The 24,652-nt window shown below is 39.1% G+C and overlaps 2 protein-coding genes across 9 annotated transcripts; one reads left to right on the top strand and one right to left on the bottom strand.

Moving 5' to 3' along the window:
- Positions 1-15,978, top strand: LOC139984213 (short transient receptor potential channel 7-like). Of its 7 annotated transcripts, none has more exons than XR_011798972.1 (13): positions 1-533; positions 2,169-2,238; positions 3,478-4,313; positions 4,738-4,974; positions 5,288-5,452; positions 5,743-6,049; positions 7,286-7,534; positions 8,517-8,772; positions 9,151-9,367; positions 9,720-9,932; positions 10,534-10,599; positions 11,674-14,704; positions 14,786-15,978. XR_011798972.1 is itself a non-coding variant. In XM_071998018.1 (12 exons), exons 3-12 carry the CDS (start codon positions 3,585-3,587, stop codon positions 12,136-12,138), a joined length of 2,904 nt encoding a protein of 967 aa, XP_071854119.1. In that variant the 5' UTR covers positions 1-533; positions 2,169-2,186; positions 3,478-3,584; the 3' UTR covers positions 12,139-15,978. The 7 variants fall into 7 exon arrangements, 4 of the variants coding, with proteins under 4 accessions (XP_071854119.1, XP_071854117.1, XP_071854118.1 ...); XR_011798974.1 differs by having other exon boundaries at positions 11,674-15,199; positions 15,364-15,978; XR_011798973.1 differs by having other exon boundaries at positions 11,674-15,199; positions 15,281-15,978.
- Positions 13,988-24,582, bottom strand: LOC139984215 (FAS-associated factor 2-like). Of its 2 annotated transcripts, XR_011798975.1 has the most exons (11): positions 24,462-24,582; positions 23,550-23,618; positions 23,164-23,279; positions 21,907-22,156; positions 21,065-21,150; positions 19,873-19,964; positions 19,170-19,429; positions 18,485-18,574; positions 17,404-17,547; positions 15,999-16,814; positions 13,988-15,825 (listed from the first exon to the last, which is right to left on the bottom strand). XR_011798975.1 is itself a non-coding variant. In XM_071998023.1 (10 exons), exons 1-10 carry the CDS (start codon positions 24,576-24,578, stop codon positions 16,629-16,631), a joined length of 1,410 nt encoding a protein of 469 aa, XP_071854124.1. In that variant the 5' UTR covers positions 24,579-24,582; the 3' UTR covers positions 13,988-16,628. The 2 variants fall into 2 exon arrangements, 1 of the variants encoding a protein (XP_071854124.1); XM_071998023.1 differs by having other exon boundaries at positions 13,988-16,814.
- Positions 24,583-24,652: the final 70 nt, after the last annotated feature.

Genomic DNA, 24,652 nt, shown 5'->3' with positions numbered 1-24,652 from the left:
TTCTTTACGATGAAACCGACTGGTAGGTGTGTGTTGAAATATGCTGGTAAATCTCTCACGAGACATCGCTATACATAATTATTATATTAGGCTTGTATATCTCTGTCAGAACATCTATCAAATGGCATACTGCTTGTTCATTTTCGTTGAAAACAAAGAGTACTATTAGACCAGACACAATTCTCTGTGACGGGAGCTTTAAAAGTTTTTCTATATAGCTATTTCTATATAGGTCATAAAAAAGATGTTTCTTTGAAATTTTTGCTAGTAGAGAAACAATTATTGTTGCGAATGTACGGAGTTATGGGAATTAAATCCAGTATACTTCCGAATTATTGACGTCAGCAAGGTGTTTTCACAGGCCTACTGTTGTCGTTGAGTTATTTTGTACGAAGATTCGTATCAACTTTGCCTTGTGTGCTAAAAAATATCAACATTTTGGATTACCCATGTGTTGTACACGCTTCCGTCGAAAGAGAATTGAAAACCTTGTTGGCATTTTGTTCTATGTGCGCTCAAGTAATATTTCGGGGGTAAGTGTTATTGTTTGTGATGACTTAATTTTCTTTCTTTTATATATATTATCAGTATCTCTCTATCGTTTTATAAATGCACATACAGTTATCGCTTAACATATTTCTATATCATAGAAGGCACATAAATATTTCAGTGCCTTTGTAACGGACGACTTAGAAATGTAAACATTTACCAATATATATATATATATATATATATATATATATATATATATATATATATATATATATATATATTTATATATATATAAATATATTTATATATATATATATATATATATATATATATACATACAGTGTATATGCCTCCTACAGTGGAATTACGGCATCCCTTACCGGTTTCGAACCTCTGGACAAACAATCATCGTCCATAACCTAGTGGTTATGGTGTCCGCATATAAAGCGGGTGGCACGGGTTTGAACCCCGGTGAAGGCTGGAAGTTTTTTCACTGTTATACACATATATATATATAACAGAACTAGTATTGTTCGATACAAGTGACAAACGCCTACAGTGGAATTACGACCTTATATATATATATATATATATATATATATATATATATATATATATATATATATATATATATATATATATATATATATATTTTATATATATATTATGAAAGAAAGTTCTGCTATCTACAGTTAATGTACATAATAACTGTACATAGGCCTATATAGTGCATACATTGGCTTACTGTATGATTCGTTATTATCCATTATATACACTGTACAGAATAACAAAGACAGACACTGTTTTCAATCAGGCGTATCAACACCAATGAAAATATACATTTAACACTAACAAACACTTGAAAAAAGGGATTGGTTTATTTAGAATATATTGACTCATCTCTGCAACCTTCTAAACATAGTCTCGAAGCTTCGAAAAAAGTTAATAGGGCTTTAGGTATGATCAAGAGGAACTTCAGTTTTATAAAGCAGGACAAAGTTGTCAGGCTTTATAAGCAGTTGCATGGTTAGGCCTCATCTGGGGTATGCTGTGCAGGCTTGGAACCCATAGTTTGCTAAAGATAAGGTAGTACTTGAGATTGTCCAGAGGAGTGCTACTAGGATGATTAGTTCCGAAAAGGGTGTTCCTTATAATAGGCAGTATACAGCTGATGAATATCACCACACTGGAGCTTAGGAGGTTACGTTGTGACTTGATTCAGGTTTTCAAGATTGTGTATGGTTTCCGTAATTTGTCCTTCACAGTGACTTTTTTAGTAGTTGTACCAGAGGTCATTGTCTTAAACTCCAGAAGTGAAAAGTACGATCAATATTCGGCATAGGCTCTTTTATCTAATAGGGTTGTGAATGAGTGGAGTGGTTTGCCTGAGAAAGTTGTACTTGCAAGTAGTGTGAATGGGTTTCAGAATGCTTTGGACAAGCATTTTAAGCATTGTAGTCGGGTCTGATTATTTGTGTCTTCTGTTTTTCCCCACTCCTATAGGGGGGGGGGGTCCTTGATAGGAACTTGAGTGTCCTTCCTGATCCCTTATTTCCTACTAAACTAAACTATCACTTGGACGAAAAATGAAATCAAGTGTAATTATAACGAGACGATATGATGACAAACGCACTGAGCTGGATCTAAATTGGCTTCCTTTTCTTATAATTTCACAGGATCGGGAATTGTTCGCGGTATACGAAACCATTTAATGCCATGGATAAACTAGACCAGTGAAGTAATCTGGTAATGAAGCTGGTTGTGTGTACTTCCTTTTTTCTGTATTTTATCCTCCAGAATGTCTTACACTTCGCTTTTATTTTTAATTTAGCCTTATAGCAGAATTGTTTTATTTTACTACAGATGGTCAAGGGCGGCGGAAGCACTTTTAATCTGGGGGGGCACCGACATCAAAGGGCACTTTGCAGAAATTCGATTGGACTGATGCAGCCTTGTATTTAGTACCCTTTATAACTCTTATTGCATTATCATATTTGTGTATACACATCACTCCATCAACGCCCCCCCCCCCCCCCTCAAGGAAAATATGCATACTAGCACTGCAAAATCCAATGTGCAAATTGGGAAACAAGGAACAAGTTTTCTTTTGAGACAAAATGAGGTGAAATCATGCTAGTTGCTAATGTAGGAATCTTCCGAATTAGAGTTTATAACAAATTTTTTCCATTCGAAATAGCTTTAAGTTTGACCCACAGAAATTCATTAAAAGTCAGGGGCGTAGCCAGGATTTGCAAAGTTGTATGCACGACTATCTGAGCGGAGCGCCACCATCGGTTGGCGCGGAGCGTACAAGAAAAGTTTTGGTTTTACAAACCCCTCAGATGGCTGGAAACGGCCCTTCCCGAGTGTTCATTCTTGTTCCCTGGCCTCTTGCTAACTTGAGACACCTCAATTTTTATGTAGAAAAAGGGCACATTTTTAACCTGAGGAAAAGTGGGGGGGGGGGGCACGTGCCCCCTGTGCCCCCCGGTTCCGCCGCCCTTGTAGATGGTGCAATAGACCAAATCCACGCCCCACGTCTAGTTACGCTGAAATGGGGAATTTAATTAACCGTAACAAAATGATGTTAAGTGAGCATCAAAATGAGAAAGGGAGAGAGAGATAGGTGGATATAGAGGAGGGGGAATTTTATTCATGTAGTTTTACAGCTAACACAAAGTTGCTGCACAATTAATATCTTGTTGAGATTGTTCGGTGAAGCCTGCCACTCAATAGGCTAGATATGCTCAGCTAAACGGCCTTTAAGGAGTTGCAAAGACATAAAGAATGATCATGTTTTAGGATAACTTTTGGACACAAAATTAATTTGAATGCTAAGATTTTGAACTTCAATATACAATAAATTACGGCTTGTATTTCGATACCACTTATAATAGTTGGGAAATGATCCTTTAAATTGCAGAGGGTTCATATGCGAAACAGATTGTAAATTTTATATATGACTTTTGTTTTACATCTGTACAGCGAAAGAAAGAAACTGAGGCTTGGATCCAAGGTTTATAGCCCGGTTCTAGTCCGTGTCAGTCTGAACATCGTTATCCATACCTCGTAGCAAACGTACTGCAATAGGCATGAGACGACGTACTAGCTCCACAGTGCTGTCGGCTTTTAGCCGAACTCTTCAGGACATCCCTGAAGATGAGCAGACATTTATAAAAGCGACTGAACTCGGTGATCTAGGAACAATTCGATTCGCTCTCGAAGCTAGCGACGAGCAAAAGGCGGGTCGGCTTATCAATTGCATCGACGTGAAAGACCGCACCATCTTAGAGATAGCGACCGAAAATGAACACCTGGAGATTGTCGAGTTCATTATCGACCATTGGGGGCGCATGCTCAGTTATGAATCGCTAAACGAGTGTGTTATGCTCGCTATCAGCAAGGGTTATATTCGTATCCTTTCGAATCTGTTAAAACACCCCGTGTATCAGAGGAACAGAGGGACCCTCAATCGTCTTGGAACAATAACGAATTATTATCAACGCATAAACCATTCCAAATTCGACCAAGATGTTACGCCGTTGATGTTGGCAGCTCACTGTAACGAAGTGGACATAATTCGCATTTTCTTGGAACGCGGAGAGACAATAAAACAACCCCACGTGCCTTCCTGTCAATGCAACTATTGCAAAAATAGACGGAAATTCGATCCACTGAAACACTCCAAATCTGCGATTCATACATACAGAGCCCTGGGAAGCCCGGCGTACATTTCGCTTACCAGCAATGATCCCATATTGACAGCTTTTCTACTAAGTGAAGAACTATCACAATTAGCCCGGACGGAAAAAGAGTTCAAGGTATACGTATCGATCGAAATACCAAATATAAACAAAAATAAATAAAATATAAAATAAAATTAAACTGTTAGCAAACTGCTTATCCACTAGAGAGCCTGTATAAGAGAATGTGTAAAAAATAAATACATTTAGAAAACACATGTGGGAGGAAATTTTGTTGTTTAAATGGTTTCATGTACTACTCAAGAGAAAGGTGCGGGAGGGGTGTGTGAACGGACGGAGAGAATGTTTCTCGGACCTCTAAATTTTGTCTAACTCCTAAACTTGCAAGTAAAGGAATTTCCATGGTTTCCTTCCACCTTCACTAAAAGTAATACAAAATACAACCTGAACTGATAGCAGTGTTTCTTAACGGTTTATAACGTATCAAAATTGAATCGCAACAGACAAATGATTCCTTCATCTTTTTCTACCTGAACTTCAGAAAGAATACAGAGAACTAAGCCAGCAGTGTAAAAAATACACATCGGATCTCTTAGATATGTGCCAAAACTCGAAGGAAGTCGCCTTAATTTTAAATCAAGAAGCGACCAGCATGGAGGAAGGCCTGAATGAGCTTCGCCCACATTTAGCAGGCGATGGGCGACCAGACCAACCGGACACTTATCAAGGTAGTACCCTGCAGAGGTTGAAGTTAGCAGTGCGTTACAACCAGAAACAGGTGCGTGTCAGAGAACTTAGTGACTGTAATGCAGTGAAGAGACATATAATAGTAATCATACCACAATATGCCAGTAATGTATAGCCGCGTATAAAGGTTAACCGCAAAAAGAAATAAGAAGACTTTAATGACCTAATACAGTGCTTGGTTACATTTTTTGGCAGGTATATATATATATATATATATATATATATATATATATATGGTTACTTGTTTGAATTTAAGTATAAGAAAAAAATTCTGGTTTTATTTCTATCACTTATCCTTTTTTTTTTTTAATTCATTCCCTTCATTCCTTTGACGCACACTCCAGTTTGTTTCGCATCCACACTGTCAGCACCACCTGGCGACCATCTGGTACGACAGCTTTCCAGGATGGCGGCAATTAGCTTTCCCAGTCAAGATCTTTATACCGCTAATCCTCTACATCACATGTCCAGTATGGGCCTTCATTTATTGGATTGCACCAACAAGTCGGGTACGTGTAGATTATATACCGCAACTTAAATGATTGAATTAAGTCAGACAGAATTTTAGTCCTGATATATTATAGTCCAAGAAAAATATAAATGTGGGTGCTTATAACATTTCTATACTGATATTCCGCTTTTTTTTTCTATTTTTAGGCGGAAAAGAAAGAGGATATATCCATGGAAATCGTGACGTCATGTATTATCCTATATCCGCATCGTCTTCATTTCCCTCGTAAATCATAACTTTTAAGTGATTGTCTTCTTTCTTCTTCTTCTTTTTTTTTCCACTTTACAGATTGGTCGAGTTGTCTCAACTCCTCTCGTGAAATTTACAACTCAAACCGTTGCTTATTTCTGTTTCTTAGCGGCGCTGTTCTTACAGTCTGTTTTTGCTGATTCGGACCAAGCCCTTCTGATAGACTGTGATGTACCGATACAAGACAACGAGGAGCTGGCCGCATGCGATCGAATTTTCTGTCCTGAGTATAACAAATCTTGTTACGGTGGATGTGATTATTCACATATTACATCCAGTTGTAGATATGATCTTCGGCAAACCGGAATTAACTTCGTGGACATCTTTATCCTCATTTTACTTGCCGGTAAGTAACTTCCTCTATACCTCCCGTCCTAACTTCGGCTTATTTATCGACATGAGGGATCGGTGTGTCGCTAGGCCCATAAAGGATGGATTTAGATAGAATGTTCGTCATGATATATGTCATAGTCCATATCACGAGAACTTTTGGTGATCGCAGTTTCTGCTATTCCGCTCCGCACTTATGGAATTCGCTGCCAGTCCATCTGCGGGAAATTGATTCACTTGAACAATTCAAACGTGCTATTAAAACTTACTTATTTTCTAAATGCTACACACATCTGTAAAGCGCATTGAGCAACCTTTAGGTTGGATTCTGCGCTTTATAAGACTAATTATTATTATGATTATGATTATGATTATGATTTAATTATTATTATTATTATTATCAAAGGAGAACTATTTGAGGAATACGGGGGATTTCTATAGCAATCCCGGTTTTCAAGGATATTCACCTTAAAATATGCAAACCGTCTCTGAAAGGCTCCTTTAAATCTACCTTGACTATGATCGACGTCGGTTACACAGTCCAAACCTGTTATTGTTAATGTTAATCCATAGTCTTATTAATTTTTATAACTCTATCAAAACATGTTGTTTTACCTTCATATGAACAACAGCAACAGTCGAGATTATTCAACACCATATATCCATCATGTCCCGCCATAACACTATTCCACAGAGCTATCAACTAGCAAATCATGTGTTTCAGGTGGTCCCCAAAGACTACCGTAGTAATAATAATAGCCTATATCGATAGAACGCTGCTATAATAGAACCATCATAAACCTAATTTGGCCCTTGGAATTACCACAACTACAATAAGTTCATGAGATGGAAACCAAAAACAAAAGGGCACATCAACACATCATGGGGCATCTACCAACTAAGTATGACATTGATTTTGGTCGTTGAGATATCGTGTTTACAAGTTAGCCGTCGCATACCCCCCCCCCCCACCCCACCCCCATTACACGCACACTCAATCTTGTTTTCCCTTTATCCTAACCCTTTGTCTGGACAACCGATGACGATTGTTCTCTATTGTTAAACAACTGGTGACAGGAATTCCTTTTGCCCCATTTCACCAGTTGAGAGGGCTAGACATGTACCGTACACACCCCACGCATACACGCCAACACAGGCGCGCCAGCACGATTGCAAAGGGTTACTGAGCCTTCTTGGCACCGTAACCAAAAAGTGGAAATTTCGTGTTTTTTTCTTTTTCTCCATTTTGCAGGAATGTTCTGGGGAGAGGTGAAACAGATCTGGATGGAAGGATGGAGCCGGTACCTCGCATCTGGATGGAACTGGATAGATATTTTTATGTTAAACTTATATATCGGGTCATACTGTGCGAAGGTGTTTACTCACATAAAGAATACAAATGCAATAGAATATTTGAACACAGAAAACAACAGCTTTTGCGTCGATGTCGAAAAAAATGAAAACCAGGTAGCATTGGACCACTTTTATTTTCTCCGCAAAGGTAATTATATCAATGTATCTCTAATGTTCATGTGGTCTGAATACCTGTCGTGTGAAGGGAGGAACACGTATAGGGTGGCGTACATGGATTGGTTGCATGGAGCGAGGTGTGGGCGTTACAAAGTGATTGGAATATGTTACCGGTCACTGGGGAGATGTTTTTTCCCCGGAAGTGATCATTGGTCACACGGAGGGGCGGATCCAAAAAGTACTCATGCATAGATCAGGGCCAATATGCGTAGGAACAGGGGTTTGCCCAACTGGTGGAGGGGGTATGTTTCTACGCCACCCTCCAACCCTCTAGGCATTTCTAATCACGAATGCATTTCACGACGTTGTTTGCTAATTCAACCAGATACATTGAGCAAAAGAGCACCAGGCAATCAAATGATCATGTTTTAGGTTTTGATATCTCATAGTCAAGTTTTGGAGGTGTCACTTAGGTCGGGTGTTCTGTGACTTGTTTTAACTTAAAACAAAAGAACCAAAGTTCGAGAAGGAATGCAGATTAAAATTCACAAATTGTGATGGAAAATGTTACTTTACTACCAACACATGTTCTCTTCCCCTCAATGTCCCTCTTCCGCTTCAATTGTTTTCTACAATTGTCATGCAAATTTAACTCGCGATCAAATTCTCAGCACATTGGTTTTTTAGTTTCAAGATTGTGGTGGAACTTGGAGTAGTAGGTGGGGTACTTGGGCGGATGGTGTGGTCAGGGTTGGTGGATACGACATTTCTTTCAGGGAAGTGAAAAAATATGGGGGACTGTAGTACTATTATATTTCATTAGTCAGTGGTTCTATTATCATTTCAAGTTATTGTATCTGCCCCCCCTGTTACCTACCCCTTCCCCCAAACCCCACCCTCGAATGAAGGCTGTCAAAGCCGTGGCTGTAAATATAATTTAAAGAAATAGTATTCATTCAAATTACAAGACGTTTATTCTATTTTTATCTATATTTCCTCCCTTTCATTTACAGAACGTGAAGTCTGGAGGAGCTTTGATCCAATTTTTGTCAGTGAGGCATTGTTTGCTTTTGCCAATGTCCTGAGCTTCTCTAGACTTTCCTACATTCTACCCATCAACGAGTTTTTAGGCCCACTGCAGATATCCTTGGGGCGAATGATTGGAGATATCGTTCGATTTGGTGCAGTCTTTTTCGTTGTATTTCTTGCCTTTTTCTGCTCCTTTCTAAACCTTTATTGGTCTTTAGGTGAAGAAAGCAATTTCGGCACGTAAGTGTATTCATATATACTAATTCAGAAAGTGTGGATGGATGAGGAGTGGGGGTCAATGGGGGTAGTGAGTGGGCCATGGGTGGCTGGCTGGTTGACGGTGGGAGTGTGTCGCCTATCGTCGTATTTTGTTCAGCAAAATTGTTGGATTCACTATAATAATTATCAGACAGAGAAATTAATTTCATCAAGTGTTTGACAAAATTCATAATCTATTGTGGTTGTTGTTATTTTTGCTGCATATTGCTGTGGTTTTCACTGGGATTTTTTTGGTAAAACAGTGGCGGGAATTGTATCGTCATGTGACTAATTGCCACCTGTTTTTCCGTGTCGGTTTTTTTTTTTTTATTTTGACATATTTTGTTTCTTATCCTTCAGATTCTTTGCTACTCTTCTTACCCTTTTTTGGTCCCTTTTCGGAATGGCTGACCAGACTGACCCGAACATCAAAGATGAGTTCAAGAGTAGGGGAAATGATTACGGTTTCACTTCCGGCGTAGGAACAGTGATGTTTGCTATCTATCACATCGTCATGAGTCTAGTTATGTTGAATATGTTAATTGCCATGATGAGCAATTCCTTCCAAGAAATTGAGGTAAGTGTCGTCGATAGTGACGTAAGTGTCACGTGATACATGACAATCGGCCGCATTTGATGTATTTTTCAATCGATTCATATCCGTCACCTTGTATGGTATATCCGTGTATCCTTCAAGTGTTATTTTCAACTAATTTCAAGTAAAAGGGAGGGGGGAAGCGGATAAATTATGGTGACTAGCGAATTCAACCACTTGAACTAACTTTCATATACAGAATAGGTCAATACATATAATGCATGTCGAATATCAAACATGAACTGAGAGTGTGCATTGTGATATAGCACCAAACATAATCAAATATGAATATGGTATATGAATCTTATGATTTCTATGATATTCTACTGCACAGAATGAAGAAGATGTGGAATGGAAGTTTGCTCGAGCTAAACTGTGGATGTCTTACTTTGAGAAAGGGGCGACCATCCCTATACCTTTCAACATGGTCCCTTCTCCGAAGTCCTTCTGGCGTATTTATCGATGGATTGCTCAACCGATAGAGAAACATTTTTGCAGAAGAGCAGAGCTGCACACGAGAAAACCGAACTTTCATCTCAAGGAAAAAGTAAGCCTTACATTCCAACATATCACTCCCAAACGTTAATGTTAATGTGTTCAAAGTATGACGCTGCGTTTGTACATTTTTCTTTCCTGCGAAAAAGATTTGGGAAAGAAAATCATTTTTTAGTTTGCTGCATTACCTTGGTCAAGTCAAAACAAATTTCGAAATATCCACTTCTCTTCCTTCCTTTTTTCCTCCTCTACATTCTTCTTTCTCTGTCTCCTCATCTGTCCTCCTTCATTCTCCTCCTTCTCCTCATGCTTCTCCTTTAGCTCCTCCTCTTTCCTCGTCTTTCTCTGTCTTCTACATCTTCTTTCTTCTTCTTCTCTATCTCCTTCATCTCCTCCTTCTCCCCTCCTCCTTCTGCCCCTCCTCCCCTCCCGCCCTTCTCTTCCTCTTTCCTCCTCCTCCTCAGTTTCTTTCCCTTCCTCCTCATTCGTTTTCATTCTAATCCTCTCTTATTTTTTTAGCAAATCATGGTGATGTTAATACCCTACCAACCCCTCCCAGTGTATTCGCCTCTGAAATGTTTTTGCATCGATCATTCCCGTTCCTAATTATCTGAAAACTGTTTTTTTTTTCAACTTTCACCTTCTCCCGATAGAGAAATGAAGCCTTGGATATTGTGACGAATAACGACATTACGAGGGTGGAAAGACGTTCTCATCAGGTGAGCAGGAAACATCTATTAAATAGCATATAAGGGATGGACAAATACGGTAAACCCCATTCCCCTCTTCCACCACAATACAAAAGCTAAACCAACATTGTACAAAAGCATGCTACATGGCATTGCTCCCCTACAAACAAATGTTGTTTGTATCGAATGTAATTGTCATTCTCCAACTTTCCCCTACCCCAACCCACACATACTTAAATTTACTACTTGATTCAAATCCGATTACTTCTCGCCTTCAAGAGAAGAGACTAATTTAAAAAATCAGTCATGTAAATATTAAACATGGTGATTCATAGTAATAACCATCATCCTTGAACTCCCACCCTACCCCACCTCTACCCACATCCTCACCTCTACCCACATCCTCACCTCTACCCACATCCTCACCCACATCCTCACCCACATCCTCACCCACCCACATCCACACCCCATCCGTAACCACATCCTCACCCACCTCAGCCCACATCATCACCCCACCTCTACCTACACCATCACCCACCCATACACACATCCTCACCCACCCCCTACCCACATCCTCACCACCCCATACCCACATCCTCACCCACCCCCTAACCACATTCCCATCCCATCGCTGCCCACATCCTCATCCCACCTCTACCCACATCCTCACCTTACCCCTACCCACATCCCCACCCACCCCCTACCAACATTCTCACCCACCCCTACCCAAATCCCCACCCTCCCCTACCCGCATCCTCACCCTACCCACATCCTCACCCTACCCACATCCTCACCCTACCCACATCCTCACCCCACCCCTACCCACTTCCTCACCCCACCCATACCCACATCCTCCCTCCGAAGAAATAAAAAGAAACGCTTTTACCAGCTGCTCTGTTCCATGTAGAGGGCAGCATTTAAAATTCATCAGAATAGCTTCCTTTTTTAATGTATTTTCTGCTTTTTATAAGCTTATTTGTAGTTCTACTAATGTGTAAGCTACCTATTACACCTCCACCCTCCTCCTCCCCCATCCTTAGTCCATTTTCCCTCGTAACAGCTGTTAACATATTTTCCTTTTTATTTCATTTTGGCGTTCCACAGAATATGATGAAAGCTATCGTCAGACGGTATTTATTTCAGCTTCAGAGAAGCAAGGAAAATGACGAGGTAAACGAAGGAGAACTTGACGAGATAAAGAATGACATAAGTAGTTTGCGATTTGAATTACTAGAAATGCTCACATCAGATGTTGATGGAGGTAGCAAATCTCCGACACCACAAAATGGAACAGTAAAAGGAGCATCGAAATTTCCATTGCACAAACCTGCCGATAAAATGGGTCCTACCAAACCGACAGCGAAATCTGCGCCACAAAATACGGTCAGATTATCCCGTGTATCACCTGGTCTGCTCGCCAAAGGAGACAAAGAAAAGTTAGAAAATATTGAAAAAAAAGTTGAGACATTAACTGATGAATTTGCTTCAATGAAAAACGAAATTTTGAAAGCTCTTGGCGTCGGCTCTAGAAAATCGGTAAAATTTGATGATGTAGAAGAAGATGAATGAATAACTGTTTTGAACACGATCGGTGGCATACGCATTAACGGACGTCAGTGTAGTCAACGACAGCACACACAAACACACATATTTACCAAAGCTTGGGAAACAAGCCACTATGTGGCAAGGGTTTACTGTCAGATTTCATCGGAAACATTGTTCACCGATAATTTTTAAATTTCCTCAAAACGTTTCGCGACCCACTCTAAAAGATTACCTGCCAATTTGTAGGTCCTAGCTGGATAGGCATCAACCGTTTAAAAGTGGTGGCAAACTATATACGAAAATAAAAAAGAAACATATGCCTAATAGGTTGGCACAGTAAGAATTTAATTGATGACAATTATTTTTTTCTTTTAAGCTCATTTGATTTCTTAAGGAAGAATTTTTTTTTTTTTTTTTTTTGCTCTTATAAATGTAAGATGTTGTTTTAGTTAGTTTCGATATTAATAAGGAGTACATAATGTAATGTACATATATGTAAGGAATTTAATTTAGTGTATATTCATTTCTCTAATATCATTGATTTAATACGTTCTGGACCGACTTGCAGTGGCGCGACCACATAGCCTGGCCCTACGTAAGGATGAGGGGGCTTTTGAATACAACCATGGAGTCATTCCTCCCACCACGACATAATATATTAGCTCCCCCCCCCCCCCCCACGACAAGAACAATGGTGGCACAGTTGGCACTGATCCTGACCCCCGGATTTCGTTAATATAATCTTCAAGTACAGATTGGTGGATGAATTTAAAGGAATTTTTGGTGACAAACAATTTGAAACTTGAATTGAAGAGAGCAATATTCCACACTGCTTCTAGTTGTTTACTCCCTTCTCGATCTCTCGAGATATGGTTGATTGAATGTAACTAGTGGCGGAGGTATTGGTCGAGAGGGGGGGGGGGCGAGAATGGTCTGTAGGGGTGCTTTCGACACTATCTAAGCGGAGCGCCACCACAGGTTGGCGCGGAGCGTACAGATATTTGTTGAGTAAAGATATTCCCTAGATCGCCGGACATGACCCTTTCCGGGCCTTGCTAATTTGAAGAAAAACGAAAAATAAATTAAATACCGCCGTTAGAGCATTTTGTCAGAAATTTTACACCACCAAAATGTGACAAATGTCAATAGGTAGGCCTAGATGGGAGCGCAATAAAAAAGTCAATAATCACGAATAAGTTAAAAGTGGTAAAAAGCTGAAAAGGGCTCCAGCAGTCCATTTGAGTCCGCCAAGGGGGCATTCGCCACCTGACTGTATGGATGCTCCGCCACCTACAATTACTTTACGTAGGTTGGTCACAGTAGGCGGTTTGTGATGTCAATGCTCTTCTAAAGCTTTTCAAAAGGCTAACCTTTGCCTTGATTTATTCTTGAAACCTGATGATACATTGTGAATGTTTTGCTTAGCTGTCAAAATTCTACGTACTTAGAATTTTATCACAATGAATATCATCTTTCCAGTATTGATAAATGATTGAAACATTACAAAAAGAAAAATACATTTTCAGCCGAAGTGCCCTGATGACGTCATTCTCCTGTTGCCTTGTGATACAACTTGCTATATGAAGGATATGGTTTTCGCATACCGAAACAGAAAACTGTCAGCAATGATTTTGCTCCCCAATCAACTTCAGCCACCACAAAATTCTTTCAAGGGCGAGACGCCCAAAGGTTTTGGTATTTGATATATAGTTCTGAAGTCAAAGCAAAATGAAACAATTTCTTGTGCACATTTGTAAATTTGTTTGTTTCTTCATTTTTTTTGGTGTTTTTGTTTATTCGGTAACTTGTGGATACTCTGATGAGCAACTGTATAGTATTTCAAGAAAGAGAGAGAAAGACAGCAACAACAACATTTTTAAGGATCGGGATCATTTTATTTCCCAAACTTTATCGAGCTGTATACAAATACCTTTACTTGAGTAATGCGGGCAAACTGTGTTTTCAATTTTCTTTTTTAAACTATTATTGCAAGAAGCAGTCCTGTAAACCAAGACTTTTATGGAACACACAAGCAAATAAATTCATCAACATTGACTGACAAATAATAATAATGATAAAGAAATACTCCATTTGACTACAATCACACAGTGATTTGAGTTTACGACACTAATTCATAAATGTATGAAGAATACCAGACCCCACTCCACCAGTCAAGATGAATGGCCAAGAATAACGCAAATCAAATCTTATCCCGTAATTTTCAGGATACTTTCTTCCTTCACAAGAAGATATGTTTTATTTCACTCAAAAGTACTAATATAAAATCATGCTAGACACAGTTTTCATATATTTCATAATGATTGTGCAAGACCAGATATAACATACTTATGGCAATGTAACATGTTAACAGTATGCTTCGTACTCATGCAAGAAATAGCGTTACATCTTGATAGCAAAATTCAGACTGATATAACACTGTAACATGTTAACAGTATGCTTCATACTCATGCAAGAAATAGTGTTACATCATGATAGCATTATTTTCAGACTGATATAACACTGTAACATGTTAATAGTATGCTTCATACTCATGCAAGAAATAGTGTTGCATCTTGATAGCATTATTCAGGCTGATATAACACTAACATGTTAACAGTATGCTCTTCATACTCAGCAAGAAATAGTGTTACATCTTGATAGCATCATTCAGGCTGATATAACACTGTAACATGTTAACAGTATGCTCTTCATACTCATGCAAGAAATAGTGTTGCATCTTGATAGCATTATTCAGGCTGATATAACACTAACATGTTAACAGTATGCTCTTCATACTCAGCAAGAAATAGTGTTACATCTTGATAGCATCATTCAGACTGATATAACACTGTAACATGTTAACAGTATGCTCTTCATACTCATGCAAGAAATAGTGTTGCATCTTGATAGCATTATTCAGGCTGATATAACACTAACATGTTAACAGTATGCTCTTCATACTCAGCAAGAAATAGTGTTACATCTTGATAGCATCATTCAGACTGATATAACACTGTAACATGTTAACAGTATGCTCTTCATACTCATGCAAGAAATAGTGTTGCATCTTGATAGCATTATTCAGGCTGATATAACACTAACATGTTAACAGTATGCTCTTCATACTCAGCAAGAAATAGTGTTACATCTTGATAGCATCATTCAGACTGATATAACACTGTAACATGTAAACAGTATGCTCTTCATACTCATGCAAGAATAGTGTTACATCTTGAGATCATTATTCAGGCTGACATTACAATTTAATGGTATAACTCTGTTAAATATTCACGGCCTACAACCAGGTCGTCAAAGAATAGGTGTGCCAACTGGCCCCATTCCCAATTTCGCCCCGATATAAAAAGTCACATTTCGAACCATGTAGTCACAGAGACCTAACAGTTGTTGTATTATGACTATTACTCACCAACAAGTACAATGTACCACATGTATGATGGTGAGACACTCGATGAAATGTTACCATTGGTTGGGGACCCTGCTGCACCTTCTACCATCAACAATTATTCATATTCCCCCATCTTGTTCGATTCAACCAACACGCCCTTAGTTGGTAATTGAACAAATTTGCTGACAATATTTCTGCCTATCAGAAATGACATGAAAATATGGAGAATTATGAAACTACGTTTGCGGCTCTCTGCTTGCCTGGTAGGGGAACCTTCTAATGCCCCTCAGATTTACTGCTGGGGCCTCTGCTTGCCTGGTAGGGGTCCCTTCTAACGCCCCTCAGATAAAGTGCTGGGGCACTCTGTTTGCCTGGTAGCGTCCCTTCTAATGCCCCTCAGATTTACTGCTGGGGCACTCTGTTTGCTTGGTAGGGGTCCCTTTTAAAGCCCCCCCCCCCCCAGATTTACTGCTGGGGCCCTCTGCTTGCCTGGTAAGGTCCTTTCTAACTCCCCTCAGATTAACTGCTAGGGCCCTCTGCTTGCCTGGTAGGGGACCCTTTAAAGCCCCCCAGATTTACTGCTGGGGCTACCAAAATACATCAGATATATTGCTGAGTAGACGAAACTATTTTTTGATTTCTGTTTTGAAAGTCTCAAAAGGAGTTCGGTTGCATTTCTTGGCCATATTAAACTTCATTTCAGCTTTATTTAAAGTTACTAGTGCAATTGTCTGTACAAAATCCTTTCTTTCACAAAATGATATCTTACCCAACATTTTTTTTTGGGGGGGGGGGGTGGTTTGCCTTTAAGGTTGTGCAATGAAGTTGGCAAGTTCAGTCATGTTTATCATATACAAAGGGCGCTAGACCTTGAGAATCTGCAAAAGCAAACTGTGGTAGGTTCAGGCCAAGTAGTGAGAATTCTTTCTCTTCTTATTCTTTTGAAAGTAAATTAACTGCTGGCTTTTCTAAATGCAGAAGAAACACGACCAAGCTTCTGTTGGGGTGCATTTGATGAATTGAGAAATTGTCCGCAAAGTGCAACCCGGTCCCATCATCACCCATCCAAAAACTAGCAAGCTTCCTAGCAAGCAGATGTATCCAATTTCTAGTCACTGATATCCTGGACGAAGAGCATCTCTTTAGGCTTCAGACCGGCCTCATCCACTGTTGGTATAGGGGTGGTGCCTCCTTCCCCCGCTGGTTGGCACTGTAGAACCCTCCGTGGATAATTCGTCTGCAGTTGGAATTCCTCGGGTACGTCATCCTGGACATAGACGTAGTCGTATATGACCTACACAATAGGGAAGATAAATATATCCCAAAAGTGTTTAGTGACCTCTATGAAGAGAGAAATAAGAAGTCAAGAAAATACGAAATGCAATTTACAAAACAGTTAGAGAAACATTAGAGAAAAAATAAAGCACAAGAAAACTGGATAAAGAAAGAATCCTGTCTGAATACAAGAATAATGATGCAGTTGTTGAAAAAAAAAATTCTTTTTACATTTCATTATGCAAATGAAATGAATATTTAAGTGTTCGGTTGGCATGCTCAGCTGGTCATTATGATTAAGCAATCATGTGTTTCTCTGTTACACTAGACATTTTCCATTGCTTGTATAAAAGCAAGGAGACATTGTGTTTATGGAGTTTTTTTATTTAAAGTTTTTGATTTTTTAATATATTTCCATTCCTTTCATGGCTGGACAACACTCTTACGCTACATTCTATACGTAAAATAATAAGAAGTCCGTCGTATAAGTTTGTGGAAACTGTCTTGAGAGGTGTTCCTATGCTTTCTACGTGTTTGTTCTCACGGTAAATGAAAGCCATAAAGGGAAGTTACGATGGGGAAATTACGACTGAAAGGATTTGTCTTACCTCTAGGGAATCTGTTTTACGGAAGCACCTGTCTAGTCGTACACCATTCGGGAGTTTGATTAGGAGTCTTACACACTCGGGATCATCTGCATCTGGCTCGGCTGGCAGATTTGCAGCTTTCTCCAACCTCATTCTTATTTTGTCCTGCGAAAAGGGACAACGGGGACAAGGCTTAAAAGCGAATGCATCACGCACCTGGGGCCCTCAAGGTCAAGGGACCCTTAGGTCAAATGCAGGGCTCTAAATAACCGAATAGCCGACGGCAAAAAGCCGTAGTGCCTTTGCTGTTGTGCCCCTGAAAAATACACCTGGCCGTCATGCCCTTTACGTTTTGCCGTTGGTGCCCTGTGCATTGCGAGTAGAACACTAAATTACACTATAGAGTAAACCCAAAATACTGGGGAGATTTTGTTTGATTCATCTTTTGTAATGCAGTATCTTGATTTGGTTTTTCTTCCCCCTTCTTCCTCTTTTATTATTTAAAACTTTCTCATGAGTTTTGCCGGACCAGATGTTCGGGTAGAAAATATTTTCTTAACAAGAAAAAAAAATAAACCCAGGCTGACTGAACACTGTCTGTACACATGATTTGTAAATAAAACTGTAAATAAAACTTTCGTTCTGAAATAAAAACCAACAGCTTGTAGTCTGATCCTTGAATTTGTTTAATTATTCATAATTAAATGGCCTGATTAGACACTTTCACTGCTCCAAAATGACGATAGAATTGCGCGACCAGAAATGCCGTCAGTGCCCTTACACAAATTCATTTTTGCCGTCATGCCCTTCCCATTTGCCGTCATGCCCTTCCCATTTGCCGTCATGCCCAATGGCATTTTTGCAGTGCCCTTTTTGAGGCTTATGTCAAGCCTTGAACCAGGATAGACGAACCAACTATGCTTACAAAAAACAACATCTTAAGTGTGAGGAGGAGAGTGGCAAAAACAGACTGCCCTAGGCCACTATAGTGTGTTAATCCAACACTGAAAGTAGGGACGTTATTTACGCATTAGAAAGCCTTACGTCTCGGTATGGGAATGTAAAAAATTGTCGTTTTTTTTTATTGAAGAAAGAAAGATACCTCTTTCAATTGCTGGCTTCTTTGTTCTTCTTCCTTTCTGGCTGCCTCTTCTTGTTCCAATTTCTCTTGTTCTACTCGTTTCTTTTTCTCCTGTGAGTGTCAAATATAATGTTGACAGTTCAATTCAATTCAAATTTGTACACGAGTGTAGTAATAACACGAAACCTCACAGAGAAACTTAAGTAAAAACTATTAAGATGATACTGTTTCTGCTGGGATGGGGGAGTGTGATCCAGTGATATCAGAAATGTAAGTTCAGGACAGGTTTCTGCTAACTGAGATATCCAGTCCCAAGTTGGAAACAAAAACTCATTATTTGTCCTTAAGAATGAAGCATTTATTGAAATGTTACCCAGTAAGAAAAACCGATCAGTGATCTTCCACCCAGTCTCACCAACCCACACAGTCTCACCAACCCGCCCGTCTCACCAACCCGCCCATCTCACCAACCCACCCAAACTCACGAACCCACCAGTATCACTAACCCACCAGTCTCACCAACTCACCCTTCTTTTTGACACAATAGTGAACTAATCAAACCAGTCTTTCTAACCCACTAATCCCCCATTCTCGCTAACACCAGAGTGAAATCATACCATCAGTCTCCTTAACCCACCAGTCCCCCCCCCCCTCCTCCCTTCTCATTTATACATCAGTTCTACTTCCCATTAATTGTTTCTTGTACCTTTTCTTCATCTTGTCTCAGAGACTCTCGGTAAGCTTCATCTTGCTCCTGTCTCAGATTCTGTGAGAGGGATATGTCTGCTCTCTCTTGCCTCGCTGCCACGAGGTACCCTTCATTGTCTCGCATCCCCCTCGTCAGCTTCGCCACCAGGTCCTCTGGCTCTATGGGACCTTCTATTTTTAGCACCACGGTCAATTTGGAGTTGCGCAAGACGATCAAAGCAAGAAAGGGATAAGTGTTTTCCTTCAATGCCCTAGACACTGTGTCGGAAATAAGAGGGAAAGCAAAATGTTGGTTGTTGATGTGCCAGATTAAACCGAAAGTGCCAGATTAAACCGAATATATATGCAGACCATAGCAACTGCTTACTCTGGTAAAACTTGGCAGGGTAGAATCCAGGAAACAATGTGGAATTGTATAAGCATAATAAGAATTTAGCTACAAACATAACTCTGATCAAACCAAGCTATAAAAAAGGAGGAAAATTTAGCATGCTCTGCACATACTGTAAGCATTCCAAATTTTTTGTTACGGTCTTCTTATGCGCTATTATTTCAGTATCTGCAGGTACTTGACCTCCATCAGCACCCAGTACCCGCTCCTTACTGTTCTTGAAAAAACATTCACTTGAGGGGAAAATGGCAAATTCTGTAAATGAATACATATGAAAACAGCTGACTTACTCCCCCATCCTCACACTAACCTCTGTAACCTTCTGGTGTGTCCACAGATGCAGCCCAGAATATCATGTGTTCATTGACAAAGTTGGTTACATCATCATTGGCTAAGGTAGTTCTAAACAAAACGATAAACAAGTAAAGAAAATTAAGAATAAGGGATTAATGAAGTGACAATCAGGAGTGGGGTCTAACATGTGAAAAGGAGAGGGGCAGGGGGGAGGAAGAGATTGCAACAATGAGAGGAATTGTGATAATGCCACCTCCACTCTTCCCACTTTCTTGCCCCACAATTCTTTTGTCTGCATAAGTTTATCGAATGTCCTCTTGTTCCAATAATCTTTCCTGCTGTTAATATCAATGAAGTGGAACTGGCCAGAAGAATGTAAATTTAAGTAAATTTATCAGATTAAACTGTTTTTACTACTTCTGTCTCTTCATTGTCAAAACAAAACAAGCAAGCAAGAAAGCAAACTGGGTGTGGAGTTTCACCACGGATCCAAGTTTAAAGTCAAGCTGCAAAAAGCATCCTGCTAAAATTTGCATTAGGTTACTACAAATTTTTTGTTGTTGAGAAAACATTTGAAGTCACCACATTTTGCATCAAAAGTGACCTAACAAAACTAGGTGTGCTGTCATGGAAGCACAATTCAGATGTTACGTACATCCGAGTTTGCACAGTCATTGGTAATTTGTCTACTTCATGTCCCCTTTGGGTAATGTCGGAACCGTACCCAATCCATCAAAGGTCAAAATAACAAATAATGAGAAATAATGCAAAACTAAAACAGTTTGCTTAAAGTTCGCTCAAGATCACAGAATGTGCCGATTTCAAACGACAACATCTACAAAAATGCTATGAAGGAATTGAAAGCATATTTCACCACGATGCTCCACAAACTTTCCTCTTTCATCAGATAAAAATTTGAATATCCCTTGGGAATATCTTTCAACTACCAACCCCCCCCCCCCAAAAAAAACAAAAAAAAACAGCAATGTTAGTGTTCCATTGAGTCCCTTTTCAAATGATTCTATTTTAGCAGAAAGCATTTTATTAATTGTACATTGAGAATTCTTATGTTATGGGTCCAATCAGCTAGCTTGGACAATATTTGTCAAAGTGAGGTTCATGAGACTCAAAATCAAAGACACTTAAGGGAACTTTCAGTCTACAAAAGAAACGGAACCAACATCGGGGACGGAGAGGAAAGAACTCACCGGCAAAAATGATCTGTATCTTGGTGTTCATTGCTATGTAGATAGACCAGGACATACTTAAGATCCCTCTTAGCATCGTTCAAAGCCTAAAAGAAAGATCAGTTAACGATGTGAAATTTTTGGCAAAATTTTACATTTCTTCTGTACTTGTAATAACAATTTGGTTCTGGAAATAATAACTTTCATAGTGCTCTGAAACATGAGAAAGGAATGTGTGTATGCAGATTCAAAGGACATAAAGAGCCAGAAGGGGCCAGGGAGAATTCAGTCAAATCCTAATTATATTATGATCTTTATCTCACATTGAGATAATTTTACTCCTTCCCCTTATACCCCCTCTTGTCTGACCTGTGTTAATGGGGGGGGGAGGAAGAAATATGCAGATTAAATGGACATTAAGAGCCAGGAGAGACCGGGATAATTGAGTCAATTCCTAATTATATTATGATCTTTATCGCACATTTCCCTCGAGTCCAGGGCACTAAATCTGCATACACTGTACGCACCATTAGACTTGGCATCAGTGAATCAGAAACAGGTGGACTGTTAGCTAACCAGAAATCCATGTTTGTAGTACAACAGGTCAGACAGACCTTCTCTGCATTTCCCAAAGGATGTATCACGTTTGTGACATGAGATAAATAAGTTCATTCTTACTTCTGTCAAATTAATCAAATCACAACAAACTACTGTCGCTATCTCTTCTCCCGTATCTTGAATTTCCTTTACTAGTATTTGACATTTGATGGGAAGGGTCAGGACAATAGGGAATTTGTGAGCCAGCCCATCTTCCCTTTAATAATAATTGACACAGTCTTGAACCTTAGTGATTACCCACTCACCTGGCTGTACGTTCCAAGGTAAAAGTTGGGATGGACTAGGCCGTATAGTTCAGTAAAATACCTAACAAATTTTAAAACATCACCCTGTGGGTCCACAACGTTTAATCTTGGGTCGTTCCATAAGATCCTGCCGATCCATCGAAATACATCAAATATTGTTGAGTAAACAAAACGAAATGGTAATAAGATAAGCATATAGCTCCATTGAAACCAGCCATGGCTAGGGAGCGGTCTAGCGACTGTGTATACCCTGTAGTGGAGAGAGTGAAGAAGGTTAAACATGGGCTGAAGCTGTGACAAACTTGTCACATGATTCAAATATATTTATTCTCTTATCATGTAAAAATAATCCTGAAAAGTTCTGATATGCTCAGCCTCCTTAGTAAAAAATTCCATCTTAATTTGAAGAATTTATTTTATAGAAGCGATCTCTAAGCAGGTTGACTGAATACTGCCAAGCTTCAGAATACTTAAAATTGCACCCCAAAAAAATGGAGTTCTTAACTTCTTTAAGTTCTTAAATTCATCACCGACATTGAGAGGCCAATAGTAAATGTAACAGTGAGGTAAACTGCTTAGATGAATCAGTAAAAATTGTCTTTTGAGGTAAACAAGAGTTAAATTTGAAGGTGAACATTATTTGGGTGAAAATATCCAATGACCTTCAATCATGATATATTGTTGTTTAGTGTATTGAGTGTGATTGTCCTCTGAACATATGATCGTAGCATTAAGCAGATTAGCCATTTTAACTTTGCCTTTATTGATCTCTAAGAACAATGTTGTTGCAGTCTGATTGGTCAATATTATATTGTTACCAAGTTTAATTTTGTGACTGGCTGGAAGTAAGTACATTCTGCATCCAATGCTGAGTAAAGAGTTAGCTTTGCTGCAGAACTCCAAAGTGGATGATAATTTCTGTTTCACGCCTTGGAGTCTTTATCCATTTTTCTAAATTACAAACAAATCACTGACTAATTAAAATGTTAATTAAAATTCAATGTTTTGGTCCCTGATGGATTGTATCGATGATTTTCATGGTTTAATCCTTGCTTGGCACCAACATTTCCTTACAGCAGAAGGCACCAACACAACCTTCCATATACTTAACTTTTACCTCTGCTCCATATTCTTTTCTGTACCTCTGCTCCATATACTTTTTTAACTATGATCCATATTTTTTATTACCTCTGCTCCATTTTTCTACCTCTGCTCCATATACTTTTTTTACCTCTGCTCCGTATACTTTTTTTTTACCTCTGCACAAATGGCTGAGTATCTACTGTCGGTGGTCGTTCTTGAGGCTGACTTTGTGGCTGGTTATAAACTAAAGGGCGCCCCTCAGATTCATTAAGTGTATCTTGAACAGCAGCCTGGGTGTAATAACAAGAAATCGGATAGTTAAGCTTCTTTGAGGGCATTGCATGTCTATAACTGACTGTACATTTCGAATTATTAATATTTCAAAATGGACTTGAGCAGAAATCATGATATACAATTATAAAATATGACCTCCATATGTTCCATCAAGGATTTTCACACTGCATTTCTCGTTAAGTTTCCAAAAGTAACTTTTTACAATAGAAATAAAACTGCTGCAATCTAATGACATAGCAAAGGGTAGAAGAAAGAAATACACTTACTTCAATGTTGTAGTTATGTTGTTGTAATATTCGTTTACATCTTTCAATGTCTTCTATGCCCGACAAATCCTGCATGAAATAAGTGTACAGTGTTACAAAAAATTGAGGAAAATCTAGATTTAAAATAATGCCTAGCATATAAACCAATTAAAGGCTTTCTGATCATTAGCTCTAGCATCTTTATCTTCTCTTAACTTCTTTATCTTTGTAAAATGGCTTCCTTAATTACAAGGAGTATTAGCTCAGTGCTACTAGGAGTATTAGGTGTATACTTGGAGTACTATTACTTTAGCTCAGTGGTTAACACCGGTGCCTTTCCCAAGTTCGAGTCACTCCAAGATTAATGTATGTCGTCCAGTTACAGAGTTTTTGACAATTAACAATTCATAATCATGGACGTTAAATATGAATGTAAGAGACTGACTTCGGTCAGCTTGCGGCCTTGATTAGCCAATGATGGCTTCTTTGTGAGTTCCTGCTTGCAGGAGGATCTAAAAATACATACATACATGGCGAGGCAAAGTTAATAGGGAAGGCAAAGTCAATAAGCTAGTCATTAAAAGCGTAATCCAGAGGTTTTTCACATTTATCTGGTAAACAGCTCCCACCTAGTACTAGTAGAATGTAGAAATAATTGTTGGTGGCATAATGAAAGGTTAGGCCTAGGCTAGTAGTACTATTAGTAGGCCTAGTAATGTAGTATTGTAACTTAGTCCGAACTTGGGGTACTGCAATCTGTATGCTACAGTAACGTTACAAATAGCGAAACTTAGGCGTTAGTCATGCATGCCTGGGAGCTGTCGCTCAACTTCAACGCAAATCATTCCCTGTACACTGAACTACGATTAAAAAATATGCAATAAAACAGGCCACAGTACGAATCGTATTGAAAGCTTTATTTTGTTCATTTACTTGAAACAGTAGTAGTTTTTCCGTTTGTTCTTGGTCGAGTTCTTCTTCATTGTCATCCATCTTTCCGTACGTGTGGTGAAGATAGCAGGACGAAAGATTCAGCATATGATTCAACATGGAATATTTGTTGTGCAGATCGGTTTCAATGTTGCGTAACGTTGATGTATACACTATTGGCTGCTGTTGGTGGC

The sequence above is a fragment of the Apostichopus japonicus genome, chromosome 17 (assembly GCF_037975245.1).
Source record: "Apostichopus japonicus isolate 1M-3 chromosome 17, ASM3797524v1, whole genome shotgun sequence".
In the NCBI taxonomy this organism is placed as follows: domain Eukaryota; kingdom Metazoa; phylum Echinodermata; class Holothuroidea; order Aspidochirotida; family Stichopodidae; genus Apostichopus; species Apostichopus japonicus.
The sequence above is the reverse complement of the archived record's forward strand: the minus strand, read 5'-3'. Positions and strand labels throughout refer to the sequence as shown.